Raw genomic sequence first — 16,309 nt, 5'->3', positions numbered from 1 at the left:
GGGGGATGAAGGTCAGAGCTTTTTATATAGAATAAGCTAGCCTCAAATCCACAGATCTGCCAGTCTCAACTTCCCAAAAGCTGGGACTCTAGGCATGCAACAGCACATTTTACAAATGATATATACTTTTATTAATTTTTTAGAATTTCATACAATCATAAGATATATTTTGAACACCCCTGCTTCTCCCCATCTCCCTAAGTCCTCCAAGATCCACCTCCCATCCTCCATCCTTCCCAACTTTGTGCTTTTTCACTCTGTTTTAGAACCTACTGAGTCCAGTTTGTGTTACCCGTACGTAAATGGGTGTGGACCTTCCATTGGAGCTGGGTCAAGCTACCAGGGGTCACACCCTTGCAAAAAACCAGCTGCCTTCCCCAGAAGCTGTCAACTGTCAACAGCCCCTCAGCTGGGGAGGCTTATGACCCCCTCTCTCTCCGTGCTGGAGTATTGACTGGCTTGATTTTGTATGAGTGGTCACAGTTGCTATGAGTTCATAAGCTCAGTGGTTCTCTCGTGTGGTGTGGGTGGTCCTTTTGTGTATGTGTTGATTTTATTTAGTGGATAAAGAAAACTGGCTTTGCCTATAGCACGAGAGGAGGAAGGTGGAGTTAGGGGAAGCCATGGATCCGCCACCTGAGACAGATGCTGAGAACTTTAGCTGGTATGCCACAGCCACGTGGCGATATACAGAATAATAGAAATGGGTTAGTTTAGGACATGAGTTTAGCCAGAAATATGCTTGAGCTATTGGCCAAACAGTATTGCAATTAATATGGCTTTCTGAGTGGTTGTTTAGTGGCTGGGATGCCGGGAAGAACAAGTGACCCTTCCCCCAACAGTTGTGTCTAGAGGGCATTGTTTCTCTCAAGTTCTCCTCCAATCTCTGGCTCTTAACTTCTGTCCCCTCTTCCGTGATGATACTTGAGCCTTAGTGGGAGGAAGTATGATACAGGTGTCTCATTTAGAGCCCAGTACTCTGTAGACACTCATTCTTTGCACCTTGACCAGCTGCCACTGACAAATCCAAATTCAAGTGGATAATGAGGTTGAAGGAATAGTAAATGATCTCCAAAAGTACCCTGGCTTAGGTCACTTGAGTTGACTCAGCAGGCAAAGGCACTTGCCACCAATCTGATGACTCAAGTTTGATCCCTGGATCCCATGTGTTGGAAGAAAAATTAATTCCTGCAGGCTGCCTTCTGATCGCTACATGTGCAGAGTGGCATATGCACCCCACATAAATAAATAAATAAATAAATAAATAAATAAATAAATAAATGTTTAATTTTTTAAAAAAATAAAAACGGCCCTTCACTTTAACACATCAGCTATCAGCACAGACCCAGCATTTCCCTGAATGTGTTTATTTGTGGAATATAAGGGGGTATTTTTCTAGATAGTAGAACGTGGCTTAAATATAGGCAATAGATTCAGACCCACCCCTACTATGGCCTGGCTTGTGCTCCTGGGCAAGTGCTTTATGTACCGTGTGCTAGTTGTTTGACCCATCCCTAGATATGGATAGGAAAAAGGCGTCTGAATTGAGAAAATACCCCCCTTAAGACTGGAATATAGGCACATCTGTAGGGCATGTACTTGATTAATAATTGAGGTGGGAGGGCCCAGCCCACTGTGGGCGGTACCAACTCTGGGTAGATGGGTTTGAGTTGTACCGGAAAGCAGGCTGGGAGAGCTGTAGAGGGTAAAATTGCTGCCAGTAAGCAGCATTCCTCCATGGCCGTTGCTTCAGTTCCTGCCTTGAGTTCCTGCCCTGATGTTCCTCAGTGATGATGTGGGACATGAGAGTTGTAATCTGAAACAAACCAAGTTTCTTTCCCAAGTTTCTTTAGGTTGAAATGTTTTATCACAGCAATAGAAGCCCTAGCCAGTACAGCTAGTCTCTTCACCTGGCAGGCGGGAGAATAACAGTGTTTCCCAGGGCCGTATGCCCGGCATCTGGCAGTCTCTCAACAAGTGCTGTACTCGTCTCTCTGCCTCCATGTTGCACTTCTGTGTGGCAGTGAGGAGGCTGCACTAGGGAGAACCTGGCTGGGTGGATGCAAATACTCTTTGTCCAGTGGGAAAGATTCTTGCCCCTGAGAAGGCCAGCCTTATCTGGGGATTGAGAGAAAACATTTGGGATGAGAGTTGTTCTAACCCCGGGTCTTCCCTTAGCAGCTCTGGGATGTAAGTGACTTACTTGTCTCTGTGCCTTAGTGTCCTCATTGTAAAGTAGAGACAGAGAAGGTTTTTTGTTTGTTTGTTTGTTTGTTTGTTTTTTCAAGACAGGGCTTCTTTGTCCTGGAAACTAGCTCTTGTAGATCAGACTGGCCTCGAACTCACAAAGATCTTCCTGCCTCCTGAGTGCTGGAATTAAAGGCGTGTGCCACCAATGCCTGGCTGAAGATTGTTACTTTATTGGGAGGTCAGGAGAAAATGTGATGGGCAAGTAGGTGCTCAGGCCCCTGTTCCGTACAGCGTCCACCCTAGAAATGCCTCGTATAGGTTAATGAAAGCTATGCGTTAGATTTATTTTACAGGGTCTGAAGAGATGGCTCAGCCTTTATGAGTTTGGTTCTTAACACCTAGGTCCCATTGCTCACTTCCACCTGTGATTTCAGCTCAGCTACACCTCCGCTAGCCTCCCCATGTGCTCCACACATGCACTACCCCCACACATATGTATAAATACAAAAATCTTTTAAAAAAAGATTTATTATATAATCTTTTATAATTATATTTTATAATTATATAAAATAGCAATGGTATCACAAAGACAAATTAGTATGATGCTGTTGCATGGAGGGGCCTGCTTGTTCGTCCTGGCCGCCCGGCTAGCTTATACCCCGAAATAACCACACAGAAACTGTATTAATTAAAACAGTACATGGCCCATTAGCTCTAACTTCCTATTGGCTAACTCTTACATCTTGATTTAACCCATCTTTTATTAATCGGTATTGCCACATGGCAGTGGCTTACCGGGAAAGATTCTAACTAGCGTCTGTCTCAGGTGGAGGATCCATGGTTTCTCTGTGACTCTGATTTCTTCCTCCCATAATTCAGTTCTGTCTCCTCTGCCTACCTAAGTTCCAACCTATCAACTAGGCCAAGGCAGTTTCTTTATTAATTAACCAATGAAAGCAACACAAACAGAAGGGACTCCTATACCATGATGTCATATGTATTATTGCTCAATTACGATTACTTATTTTTTAAGAGTAGACATCCTCGTCAGATGGAGCTTTCAAAGTCTACTTTGCAACCCCGAAAACAAGAATCTCTAGAGAAACCCCATAGTGCTATGTCAACAAGAGGGAGTAAAGGTGGATGTGGGATGCTACCCGGAGGATATAGCCTGAAGAGGCACCATGGACCGCCATGACTGTGATGCTTTAGTTTGGAGGGGGAGGGCCAGGGCTTCGGAGTCCAACCCAGAGCCTCTGGTCTGCATGGCAGGTGTTCTGAGGCTAGACTAAAACCCCAGCCTTTCAGCCACGTTCTCAAACAAGCCAGCTCTCTCCCTAGCACTCGCTGCCTGGGATTGACTGGATTGAAGACCCTCACTCGAAATAGCAAGTACCGGAGCCTCAGAGAGCAAAGGCTGTGCAGTTTGTTTTATGACCTCGTGAGGCTGGACAGCCACCCAGATAAAGTGCAAGTGTTTTGCAGAGTGCATGGTACAGTTTATTTTTTTTTAAATTTTTTATAAACCTGAACCCAAGGCTCTCATTGAAAGCCACGTCATCTGGGAGGTCCAATATTACATGTCACCTGCCACACCTAATGCTTGTCTGTTTCTCAACAAGAGCTCCGCACGGCTTCATCTCTACATTTGCCTCCTTGTCTGTCTTAAAGCTTCTCGAGTGCGTGGCCTTAACATGTCTGCAGAGGATCAGGCCAGCTTTACTGTTAATATTTTCCCACTCTAAAAGCTCTAGCATGGGTGTTGGGGGCTCTTCCGGCCAGCGTTAGCGGGAACTCGGTGTCCGCCTGTCCATCAGTAGCTGGACCTACAATGGCCTGAGGCGCTTTGGAACGAGGATGGCGATGTCCTGCTTCTCACTCTCTTGTCTTGCCTTCTCAGGTCGAAAGGATTGTGGACAAGAGGAAGAACAAGAAGGGGAAATGGGAATATCTCATCCGATGGAAAGGCTACGGCAGCTCCGAGGACACATGGGAGCCAGAACATCACCTCCTGCACTGTGAGGAGTTTATTGATGAGTTCAACGGGCTGCATGTGTCCAAGGACAAGAAAGTGAAGTCAGGAAAGCAGGCTGCAGCCTCCAAGCTCCTCCGTGACACCCGCAGCCCGCCAGTGGAGAGGCTCCCCCACAGGCCCCTGGAGCCCGGGAAAAGCAAGTCAGCTTCCCACAAGCGGAAACGCATCAACTCTCCCCTGTCCAGGCCCAAGAAGGGGTCTTCAGGGAAGGCCCCTGGGGCCACTAAGACTGTGTCCTATAGGACTACTCCCAGTGGCTTGCAAATCATGCCCCTGAAGAAGGCTCAGAATGGCTTAGAGAACGGAGACGCTGGTTCTGAGAAGGAAGAGGCGCACTTTGGGAATGGGTCCCATCAGCTGGATTTGGATTTGGGTGACCAGGTCGGAGAACAGGATGCCAGCGACTGTGATGGGACCCACTCTGCGCTGGTGGAGAACGGAGTCGGTTTGTGGCTTTTCTCTCTCTTTTGGGGTTGGCTTTGGCTGTCGCCAGTAGTTTTGTTGTTGTTGTTGTTGTTTGAAAGAGGATCTGAGGTAGCCCAGGTTGGCCTCAAACTTACTAAATATTCTAGAGTGGCTTTTAACCTCCTTATCTCCTACCTCTTTCTCCTGAGTGTTGGCACTACAGGCAGGCTTAGGTAGAGGCAGGACACAGGGCATAATTGCATGTTAAGCAAGCACTCTACCAGCCAAGCCACCTGTCTAGTCCCTTGGTCTGATTTTTCTTTCAACCTGGGGAAACACATAATTCACACCTCCTGTCTTTGACTCTTAGCGACTGTTACTACTGCCTTCGTCTCTCACATCAGGGCCGTGTAAACTTGACCTCAAACCCATGTCCGTTATTAGATACCTTTTCATTTGGGAATGCCCAGCCACAGATGCTCAGGTGGGGCCTGTGATGGCTTATAAAGACCTAACTACAGCTAGGCCTGCCATCCTAGCTACATGGGATGCTGAAGAAGGAAGCTTGCAAGTTTAAGGTCGCTCTGGGCTACAGGTTGAGTTCATGGCCAGCCTGAGCCACTTAGTGAGATCCTGTAATGTAAAGAGGGCTGGGGGCATCCAATCCCCCGTGCTGTTATATACAGAAAGAGAGAAAGAGAGTCCCTCGTACACTGCTGGACATCTACAGCCGTGGCCACCACACCAGATCTACATTCCGGAAAGCAGCTGAAGAATTCTCACACCCTGAACACAGGGATCATCCCCAGAGGGCCAGCACCTCTCAGGGGTCTCACTCACAGCTTTTGCTTGTGGTTGTATAGTGACCAGAGAGGGGGCCACCTGAGGGCTGCTTTTCCTTCCGTCGGATTTCCAGGTGAAGCTCACCACACCAACACAAGGCATGATGGGAGATGCCTTCCCTGCTGGGGTCACTCACATAGGTGATGACCTTCATTTCTTTATCGTGTCCTGCTTCGATGTAGTCAGGATGCTGTCACAAAATGACCAAGACTAGGTCACCATGGAAACGTAACTCGCACAGTTCTAGGGACTGGAAAGTCCAAGATGGAGTAGGCAACAGCCAGGGTTGCTGAGGGATGTTCCTTGTAGATGGAGCATGGCTTCTAGCTGTGTGCTTATTTGGTGGCTGTGACAGCCCACCTCCTCTCATGCTTCTGTGTTTAATTTCTTTATAAAGTCTCTGTGTTTAGACCAGGCTTACCTTGGACTGACACTGTTGCCCAGGCTAGCCTGGAGCTTCACTTATAAAGTCATTAATCCCATTCAGGGTGGTCGAGTTCTCATGACTGTATCCTCTCCTACAGGTTCAGCCTCTTGATACTGCTACATGGGGAATTAGGCTTCAAACTATGACTTTTAGGGGAGGGGGAGCCCCAACATCCAGACCTTGGTGGGTCCTAAATGCAGTTACAGCCCCATCCTGTGACTGCTGTCTTGCCAGCTCCTTTCTCTGTCTGGGAAGCAATGCAGACTGTGTGCGGCTCACATTAGATGGTCGATTTCCTCCCTCCTACAGTCTCCGGAAGCAGAATTAAAGGAGGAGGCCGTGACCTGGGTGACTTCAGCTTCCTATGCTAAGACTTCCTCGGTAGCCAGATGGCTCCTTAGCAGAGCCCTCAGTGGCCTGTGTCCTTGGGCAACCTGTGTGTTCCGGTTCCGTACCTCCTCTTTTCTCAAACACCTTTGTATGTATCTGCAGGCAGCATCTTCATCTTTGAGGGATCAGATCCCCAAGCCTCAGGGGCTTCAGGAAATACTTTCTGGGCACACAACAATCTGTGCCCAATGTGCAGGGCCCTCAGATGGCCCTGATGGAGTGAGTGTGTGCGCATGTGTGAACAGGGCTGCTGGGATGCGGATGGTGCAGCAGCTGGCTGGACCATGAGGCAAGTTCATCAGTGATGATGCTAAGTGTGGGGTCTGGACCATTCTGAGCATGCTCCATTGGGGAGAGCTTGTCATCACTTAGAGGTTCCTCCTGCTCCAGAGAGGAATTTCACCCTAACATGATTTATTTAGGCGTCTGCCCCAGCCTGACTCATGTTTCCGTCTGGGGATCCCCAGTGCTGCTGCACCGTGCCTCTAGCATATGGAAGTGCTGTTTGTTTGAAACATTCATCTCTTGGGGGAGAAGTAGCTTGTGTAAATGAGGCTTGGCATAAACATCCGCATTTGATGTTCCTGTGACAGCTGCCAGCAGTGGCAGGATCCCCCTGTCGATGTGGGAAGGGAGGCAACGGGAAACCTCTTAGGCTCTCCGGGTACAGGCGCAGGAGCCTGGGTGGGAGCCCAGTAGCTGAGCCCCTGATACCCTCTACCAGGCCTGCAGCTTCCTCAAGAGCAAGGAGGGGCATGAGGGAGGACTGACTGACTGCCAGACAGCAGTGTGAAGCACAGAGGGAGTCTCTCTCCCCTTGTGCTGCCTTCTCCAGTGGCGTGGAGCCACTAGCCCTTTGCTCTGGGTTGAGCTTCCTTGAATGATGGCCCGCTAACAGGTCCAGCACTCCATCATCTGGGACATTAGCGTGGCCCACCTTCTGAAGTCTCTGGGAGTTTGCAGCTATTCTGGATCATCCTCCGCCCTGGTCCTTTATCTTTCCACCTTCCACAGATAGCGTATATCCACACATCCAAGGGCCCTAGCTGGAACAGAGGGGAAGAAGCTGCCAACTCTATTGTGTTTGCGGCTGTTCCAAACTCTTTTGCTTTAATTACATCCTTTCGTGTGGGTGCCCGCAAGCTCCCGTGAGGAGAAGGCTGTTGGTCTCATATTTCATATGTGTAATGTCCCTTGGTACCTGCGACAAATGTAGGCAGATCCCACAGTATCTGAGGTACTGAGTCTCGGGTGGAGTCCAGGGGACCAGATCTTACCAGGCACCTTGGTAACTTCTGTGTTTCAGACGTTGTACCAGGATGAGAGGGTGATGTGGTTTCCCATCAGGCACCAGCACCCCTTAATTCAGTTCTGATTCTTGGAGAATCTGTTCAGGATCACTGCCCTGCTGGGTGCTAGAGAGAGGCGGTGAGGATTCAGGGGTTCATCTTTTGTGACTTACAATCTACCCTCTGCTATATTGGTGGCCTCTGGCTATGAGTTGACCTGAAGCTGACTTCATAAACAGAGTCATGGGTAGGACATGCAGTGGCTTTGTCATATTTACATACAAGTTTTCTGTAGTCACGAGTATGAGAAATGCCCCCAGACACAATTATCCTTTAACATTTTTGTTACAATTAGCTTATTATCCAGGTCTGCCAAGAACTTGGGAGAGGAGAGGCAGAAGCCTTGCAAAGAGGGTAGTCTGAGATTCGTAGACGAGACCCCATACAAGAAGTATTGTCATTCTGGGTCTTTCCAGCAAGGAGTTAGAGGTGGACTGAGACCCAGCATCTCCATTCATGTGTCTGGCCAGAGGAAAGCTTTCCTGAGGGCTACAACTGTATCTAGGTTGGACATTGGCTATTTCCCTTCTGGGCCTTCACACCAAGGACCTGGTGCCCTATAGCCAGTGGGCTGCAGCACCAGGAGTCCCCCCTTTGCCCTACAGAAAGGGTCAGAAGGCTCCTGGCTGCACCTCATGGCAGTGCTTTGGGATGGAGTGTTGATTCTTATATGGGTCTTACTTATAAGCGACAAGTTCTTAGAGAAAAGTAGCTTATATAATACACTTCCCATTGACTGCGGACTCCCTTATGCTATAGGGACAAACCAAAACCAGGGCCTCAGTGGGTGGCACATTTTGGTTTCACACCACGCCTCTCCCTGCTGAAGCTTGTGATGTATATGCCGTGGCTCAGTGCCCATCTCTATTCTGATTCTTCTCCTGTAGTGACAAATGACTCTGTGGTTCAGGGACCATCTGCCTCAGTGTCCCTTTGGGAGCTTGTTAGAATGAGCTCCGCCCCATCCGATGAATGGGGACCGGGGGCAGGTGTGAGTCACCCCTGTCAAAGGATGAGTTTTAATAGCTGAGTGTGGATGGCCGCCCCCGCGGACATGTGTGGTTGTGAGGGATGGCTCATAGATCCCTCACTGCTAGATCTGGAGCTGTTCTTCACATTTTAAACTTGTAACAGCGTGGTTTTATAAAGGTCTCTTCCCTTGCTTGTGCACTTCCGACAAGGATTCTCTCTCTCTCTCTCTCTCTCTCTCTCTCTCTCTCTCTCTCTCTCTCTGACTTTCTCTGGCCCTCCCGCCCTTCCTCCCTCCCTCTGTTCTTTAAGAAAGACAGGCTTTAGTTGTGACTAGAAGCTGGCTGCTTAGGGAGCCCCCCTCTCCTGTTATGCCCAGGAGAACTCCTTTGTCTTGACTATCCACAGAAGCCACAGCCTGGCTCTTTGACAGACCAACTTGTGCTTTAACCTTAGGGGGCATTCCCTATCAGGCACCCTCATTCCCTTTGAGCCCTTGGGCAAAGCATAGCCACTCATTGCTCTTCAAGTGCTCAGGGACCCTCAGTTCCCAGGCCCACTGTTCTTTGATTGCCACGGATCATATCCCCCATGTCTTGATGGCTGTCTGTCACCCCAGCCTCGCATGATTCACTATTCCCAGCCTCGTCCCTGCCCTCGCATGTCCTCCCCCACAGAGGGGCATCATTTGCCATTTTTCCTTTCATTGATCGTTTGAAGGGATCCCAGCCTTCTCATCTAGAATGCCCATTTCAGCCTACACGCTCTCCACCGTGGTTATTGCTTTTCTTTCCGTGGAGCAGAACTGAGATGCACACATTTCTTTTTTCAAAAACAATTCACACTGAGTGTCAGCATGGGGAGAACTTGGGACCTCTCAAAGGCAGGGCCAGACTTAGCACCCTGGAGGGCGGGTCAGAGCCTGGGGTAGGCTGGAGCCAGAACGTAGATGTTTCCAACAAGTTCCAGGTGGTACTGTTGACACAGGAACCCCACTTTGGGAACCACCACCACTGACTAATCAGCTGTGGGTGGTCAGATAAAAATATAGGTGGTTGTGAAAGCCAGTGGCCTCCCTGGAGAGTAGGCATGCTTACCCTTGAAAACCTTCCTTTAGCCTCCGTGAAACATTAAAGTGTGAGATGAGAACTTGGTGTGGGAGATGTAGGGTAAAGGGACTCTCCTGAGATACGGCATTTACAAAGGCTGTTCTGTGATCCTCATGGCAGTCCTGAGAGGCAGCTGGTATGCCCATCCTATTAAAGTGCAGATGGAGGTTATAAATGCCCAGTTTGGGATCAGGAGACAGACCCAGGCAATTGGACCCCAGAGCTGACCCCTGAAGCACTTCTTACTTGACTTCCGTGCAGAGAAAGCAATTTGTAAGCCCTGGTGACCCACAAACATACTCTGACCAGGGTTGGGGGGTGGGATCTACTTCTCTGACTCACATCTGCAAACCTTGATAAAGTGATTAATTTTATAAAAAAATACAACTTACGGTCAGTTCTTAGAGTGCTTTCCTGGCATGCATGAAGTCTTGAGCCTCCGCAAACGTGGTGGTACCTGTCCGTAGTTGTAGTTCTCTGAAGGTAGAGAAAGGTGGTCAGGAATTTGAGATCGTCTTTGACAAGCTCAGGGCCAGCCTGAGATACATGAGTCTCTCTGTCTGTCAGAGTCTGTCTGTCCTTCCCTCCCCCTTTCACATATACACACACAGACTCAAATAAATACAGCTTCCCAAGTCTGGACTCACTCTTAGAAGGCACTCAGAAGAATCTGGTGGGAACACAAGGCCAATGTAGTTGTGTGGTCTTTATTTCTAGAATGAATAATGTAAGCGAGGCTTCTAGAGTGGGCTGCCCCTCGCTCATGCAGACTTTGCAGAGAATTGGAAAAGAGAACACACTCCAGGCTTCTCTGATGAGCCTCAGACAGTGTGGATTTCCAAACCAGGCAGGGAGGTGATAAAGGAAAATTATAAGTTGGTCTCACTTGGAGAATAGTAGTCAGCATCCTGAATAACCCTTTGGCTTCTCTCAGTTCCCCCCAATACTTACTCGAAACTGTTCTAGACACTTCTCTTTGTTCTGATCTTGAACTCCGGTTCTCTCAGCTACTATTACTTCCCAGAGCATTGGGCTTGTCCTGAAAGAAGCACAGGTCATCTGATGCAAGATGACTCTGAGCATCTTCAGCGATGGCCCTCAACTTCCCTGTGATACCTGGACCACAGTTCTTTTTACATTTGTCCAGTACCAGCTACATCTGTGAACCAGCCTTGACCAATCTTTTTGGTGTTCAGAGGGGGAGAATTTTTAATCCCAGTAATGTGAAAGCTTAAGGGGTTTATGTTTACCCTTCAGTGTGTGGCAGGTAGCTGGTGCTAATGGATGCATTTAAGCCCTTTATGTGGTGAAGCTAAATCCTGGTCCAAGTTGGCTACTACACCCTACAGAGGACACCAGGTTGAGATGGAAAATCTAAAGCTCCAACTAGGAGCAGCCTAACCCACTGGCAAGCCCAGTAGGGAAATTGACTTTCTCCACTCAGGTCATGACCTAGATTTTTTTAAAAGCGTGTTTATTTTAATTCTCTCTCTCTCTCTCTCTCTCTCTCTCTCTCTCTCTCTCTCTCTCTCTCTTCCCTTTCTTTCTCCCTGGCTATTGTCTCTTTACCATCTGTCATAGTTACTTCAACTATCAGCTTGACACAAACCTGGAATCATCTGAGAAGAGGGAATCCCAACTGAAGAATTGTCTTGATCAGATTAGCCCTTAGCTAGGTCTGTGGGGCATTTTCTTTGATTGCTAATTGATGTAGGCCCAGACCACTATGGGTAGTACCATCTCTTGACAGGTGAGCCGGGGCTGTATAGAAAAGTTAGTTAAGCAAGACATGGGAACCATGTAGCATTTCTCCATGGTCTCTGCCTCAACTCCTGTCTCTAGGTTCCTCCTTGAGTTCTTGTCCTGACTTCCCTCAATGATTGATTCTGACTTGTAAGGCAAATAAACCCTTTCTTCCCAAGTCGTTGTTGGCCAGCATTTTATCACAGCAACTAGGAAGCGAAGTCAGACTCCATCCATCCATCCATCCATCCATCCATCCATCCATCCACCCATCCACCCACCCACCCACCCATCCATCCATCCACCCATCCATCCATCCACCCACCTATCCATCCATCCATCCATCCATCCATCCATCCATCCATCCATCCATCCATCTATCTATCTATCTATCCATCCATCTATCCATCCACCCACCTATCCATCCATCCATCTATCTATCTATCTATCTATCTATCTATCTATCTATCTATCTATCTATCTATCTATCTATCCATCCATCCACCCACCCATCTATCCATCCACCCACCTATCCATCCACCCATCCATCCATCCACCCACCTATCCATCCATCCATCCATCCATCCATCCATCCATCCATCCATCTATCTATCTATCTATCTATCTATCTATCCATCCATCCATCCACTCACCCATTCACCCATCCATCCACCCATCCATCCATCCACCCACCCATCTATCCATCCACCCACCTATCCATCCACCCACCTATCCATCTATCTATCTATCTATCTATCTATCTATCTATCTATCTATCTATCCATCCATCCATCCATCCACTCACCCATTCACCCATCCATCCACCCATCCATCCATCCACCCACCCATCTATCCATCCACCCACCTATCCATCCACCCACCTATCCATCTATCTATCTATCTATCTATCTATCTATCTATCTATCTATCTATCTATCTATCTATCTATCCATCCATCCATCTATCCATCCACCCACCTATCCATCCACCCACCTATCCATCTATCTATCTATCTATCTATCTATCTATCTATCTATCTATCTATCTATCTATCTATCTATCCATCCATCCATCTATCCATCCACCCACCTATCCATCCATCCATCCATCCATCCATCCATCCATCCATCCATCTATCTATCTATCTATCTATCTATCTATCTATCTATCTATCTATCTATCTATCTATCTATCCATCCATCCACCCACCCATCTATCCATCCACCCACCTATCCATCCACCCATCCATCCATCCACCCACCTATCCATCCATCCATCTATCTATCTATCTATCTATCTATCTATCTATCTATCTATCTATCTATCTATCCATCCATCCATCCATCCACTCACCCATTCACCCATCCATCCACCCATCCATCCATCCACCCACCCATCTATCCATCCACCCACCTATCCATCCACCCACCTATCCATCTATCTATCTATCTATCTATCTATCTATCTATCTATCTATCTATCTATCTATCTATCTATCCATCCATCCATCCATCCATCCATCCATCTATCCATCCACCCACCTATCCATCCATCCATCTATCTATCTATCTATCTATCTATCTATCTATCTATCTATCTATCTATCTATCTATCCATCCACCCACCCATCTATCCATCCACCCACCTATCCATCCACCCATCCATCCATCCACCCACCTATCCATCCATCCATCCATCCATCCATCCATCCATCCATCCATCCATCCATCCATCCATCTATCTATCTATCTATCTATCCATCCATCCATCCACTCACCCATTCACCCATCCATCCACCCATCCATCCATCCACCCACCCATCTATCCATCCACCCACCTATCCATCCATCCATCCATCCATCCATCCATCCATCCATCCATCCATCCATCCATCCAGCATCACCATCTTCAAGGCCCTTCCTGAGGTGACGTCTGAGTTGTAGCATTTGTACCTTGTTCTATCACAAGCTGCCTCTTCAACTCTGAGCCAGTCCTGTCCCCCTTTTTGGGCAAGGCCATGTAGATCTACTCTCTTCCTTTTGGCCATGGAGATTTTTTTTTTACACTGTGCAGGGATTTAATTGTCCGTCTCTTTGATGACACTCATGCTGCTGCAAAGGTACACACTCTTGCCAACCCTGGCCGCTGCCAGTCTCCGTAATGCTCTTCCAAGCTCAGTTGTTTAATTTTAGTTTCTTAGCCCCAGAGTGTATTTTTCACGCTCCCATGTCTCCGGCCCCAGGAGCTGCTCAGGCATAGGCATCAGCCAGCACACACTATGCTGGGCAGTCAGCCATCCACTTGCTACCTCAGATAGATTGCCTTGCTTCTCTGGGCCCACTGATGAAATGCAGTCATGCTTCATAAGCTAGGGCAAAAAAATTAATTGAATTAATTTATAGAAAGCTGTTAGAATATCACCTACCATGTGACAGAGGATTGTTGATGGCTAATGCTTTTTGTCAATATTCTAATTTTTTATAATTTGATCTTTGCATCTTCCTCTTTGTTTTAAAATTATTTTATGTATTGTGCATACTAACTCCTACATGTATTAAGCTAACACACATATTTCTAGAGAGAGAGTGCCCACTATCTAACAGGTTAAACACGCAATGGTCCTCACACATGTGGAAGAAACTATGGGGATTGAGAGAAGGGACATCAAGCCCAGCTTAGGGGACGAGGCTTCTTGGAGGAGATTGTATGTGAGCTGAAGCTGATTGAATGAGCAAGGAAAAGGGCAAGGATGGCTAGAATCGTGGCAATGTGACAAGGGCTCAGGCCAAGAGAGAGTGTGTGGTTGCATGGGGGAGTCCGTGCAGTCAGCACTGGCTTAAGAACTGTGTTTGTAGACCTGCCCATCTTTGTGTTCTGCATGTGTGGTTCCTCCAGGCTTTCCCTGTGCCAGCCCCTCGTTTGCATAGTCACTGCCTCTCATCCTGCATGTCTCCCTCGGGGAGTGACTCCCATGGGAACCTCCCTGACTGCCAGTCATTTCAGTTCTCATTTATCTGTGCGTAGAAAGCTCCGGTTCTTCATTGACAACATGTCCCTCATTTTGCAATGCCCATAGCTTGATTATTTATATGTTAATTGCTTTTACATCAGTGAGCCCAAATGCATGAGAACTGCCAATTATTGGAGGAGGGATGTATTTTTGATTCGTGATTGCAGAGAGTTCAGTTTGTGGATGAGTGGCCCTATGTATGTGGGTAAAAACATCATCATAGCAATAGAAGCATATGACAGACAGGGGGTCTTCGCCTCCTGATGGACAGGAAGCTGCAAAAGGAAGGAAGGGAATGGGGGACTGGGATAGCCTTGAGGGGTATGCCCTCAGTGGCCCACTTCCTTCAACTAGTCTTCACCTCCTAAGGTCTCAGGAACCTTCCAGAAGAGTGGCAGCAGCTTGGCATCACTCAACACAGGAGACTATTGGGGGAATTTCATAGTTAAGCCAAAACTGCCTGTGTGATTGTATAATTCCATGCTCAGTAATAACCCCCATTAGGTCAGGGTGGTCTGGGTTTTGGCTTACGGCTGGATCTCCAACACCTAGCAGTGCCCCCCACTTAAGAGATGTTTAAGAAACACAGCAGACAGCTAATGAGAAGGGAAGGAACTAGCAGATGTTAGAAACCCCGAAGTCCTTTCTGCTTCATACCTGGGTCTGGGAGTCACTCTACAGTAAGCCATGTTAGCATCTGCCGAAACTTACCTGCCCTTGTCCCCACATCCTCTGTCCTTGAGTGTCCTGCATGCTCACGTGGTACTTCCTGTTCATGGTATCATATCACAGAGAGGTAATATTTTGTGGTGGGTCTTACAACAACTGAATGCTCCCTTTCCTTTGTCTACGGGTGTTCATGCCGTCTTCTATACCAGCCTTCCTCCCCCGTATTCACACGGTCATGGTTGGCTTTCCAGGAAGCATCAGGGTATGTGTGGAAGCACAGAGGGTATGGGTGTTCCCTTCCCAGCAGAGTGAATTTCCTTACAGTTGCAATCGCCGATGTTCTATAGCCCTTTGCTATAGAAGAAATAAAAGCATAAACCATGATTTATGACCTGTCTTATTGGTAAGGCATGATGGGAAATCAGTGGACTTCTAAATAAGAAATTCTAGGTGCAGAGGCATCTGTACGTCTATAAAATGGTTAGAAATTTTGGAGACAGCACAAGCAAGAAGCTGGGAGTCTCAAGTGGGAGCTTGGAACATGGGGAGCATAGGATGGGAAACAGGCTTTTTCCCTAGGTTAGCCATTCTTCATCATCACTGCCCTCCTCCTGCCCCTGCTTCTTCCTCCTCTTCTCCTTTTGGTAGTCTAATATAGCCCAGCTTGACCTCAGACTTACTATGCAGCTGAAGATGACCCTGAATTCCTGATCCTCCTGCCTCCACTTCCCGAGTGCTGAGATGACAGCTGTCCCGTATCACACCTCGTTTATGTAGAGCCAGGGACCAAGCCCAAGGCTTTGAGTGTGCTAGATGGATGCTCTGCTCACTGGGCCATATTCCCAGCCTCTAGGCAATGCTTCTGAGCTAAAAACTCTGCCTGGGAAAATGAAGGGGTGGGACCTGGCACCCCATTGGTACCTGCTGATGCTCTTCTCCCTCCCCTTTGCTAGACAGACTGTCATCCTTCAGGAAAAGCTGTGCTTCTTGCCCCACCCCAAATACCCTGTTAGTGTAAGATACTAACTTCACTCTGTTAATGTCACCGACTATGGAGAGATCAAAAACACTACCTGTGTGCAGTGGGCGTCTGCCATTTTTTGACTTCCCTATAGAAAATCAGCCTTGCACTGCCCCCCTCCCCCTCCCTGCTACCATAATGACAGTGTC

General features: G+C 47.8%; 1 protein-coding gene across 1 annotated transcript in view; it reads left to right on the top strand.

Annotated features, from left to right (window-relative positions):
* The window catches only part of Cdyl2 (chromodomain Y like 2), a 176,610-nt gene that overhangs the window by 111,805 nt on the left and 48,496 nt on the right, over positions 1 to 16,309 (top strand). Inside the window, exon 2 of the mRNA XM_087900447.1 lies at positions 4,091 to 4,670. Within this exon, the coding sequence (XP_087756573.1) occupies positions 4,091 to 4,670 (580 nt within the window). The remainder of the gene's footprint in view (positions 1 to 4,090; positions 4,671 to 16,309) is intronic.

This window comes from Myodes glareolus, chromosome 22 (genome assembly GCF_982192425.1).
Source record: "Myodes glareolus chromosome 22, mMyoGla1.1, whole genome shotgun sequence".
Taxonomy (NCBI): Eukaryota; Metazoa; Chordata; class Mammalia; order Rodentia; family Cricetidae; genus Myodes; species Myodes glareolus.
This window is presented reverse-complemented; position numbering and strand designations above follow the sequence as displayed.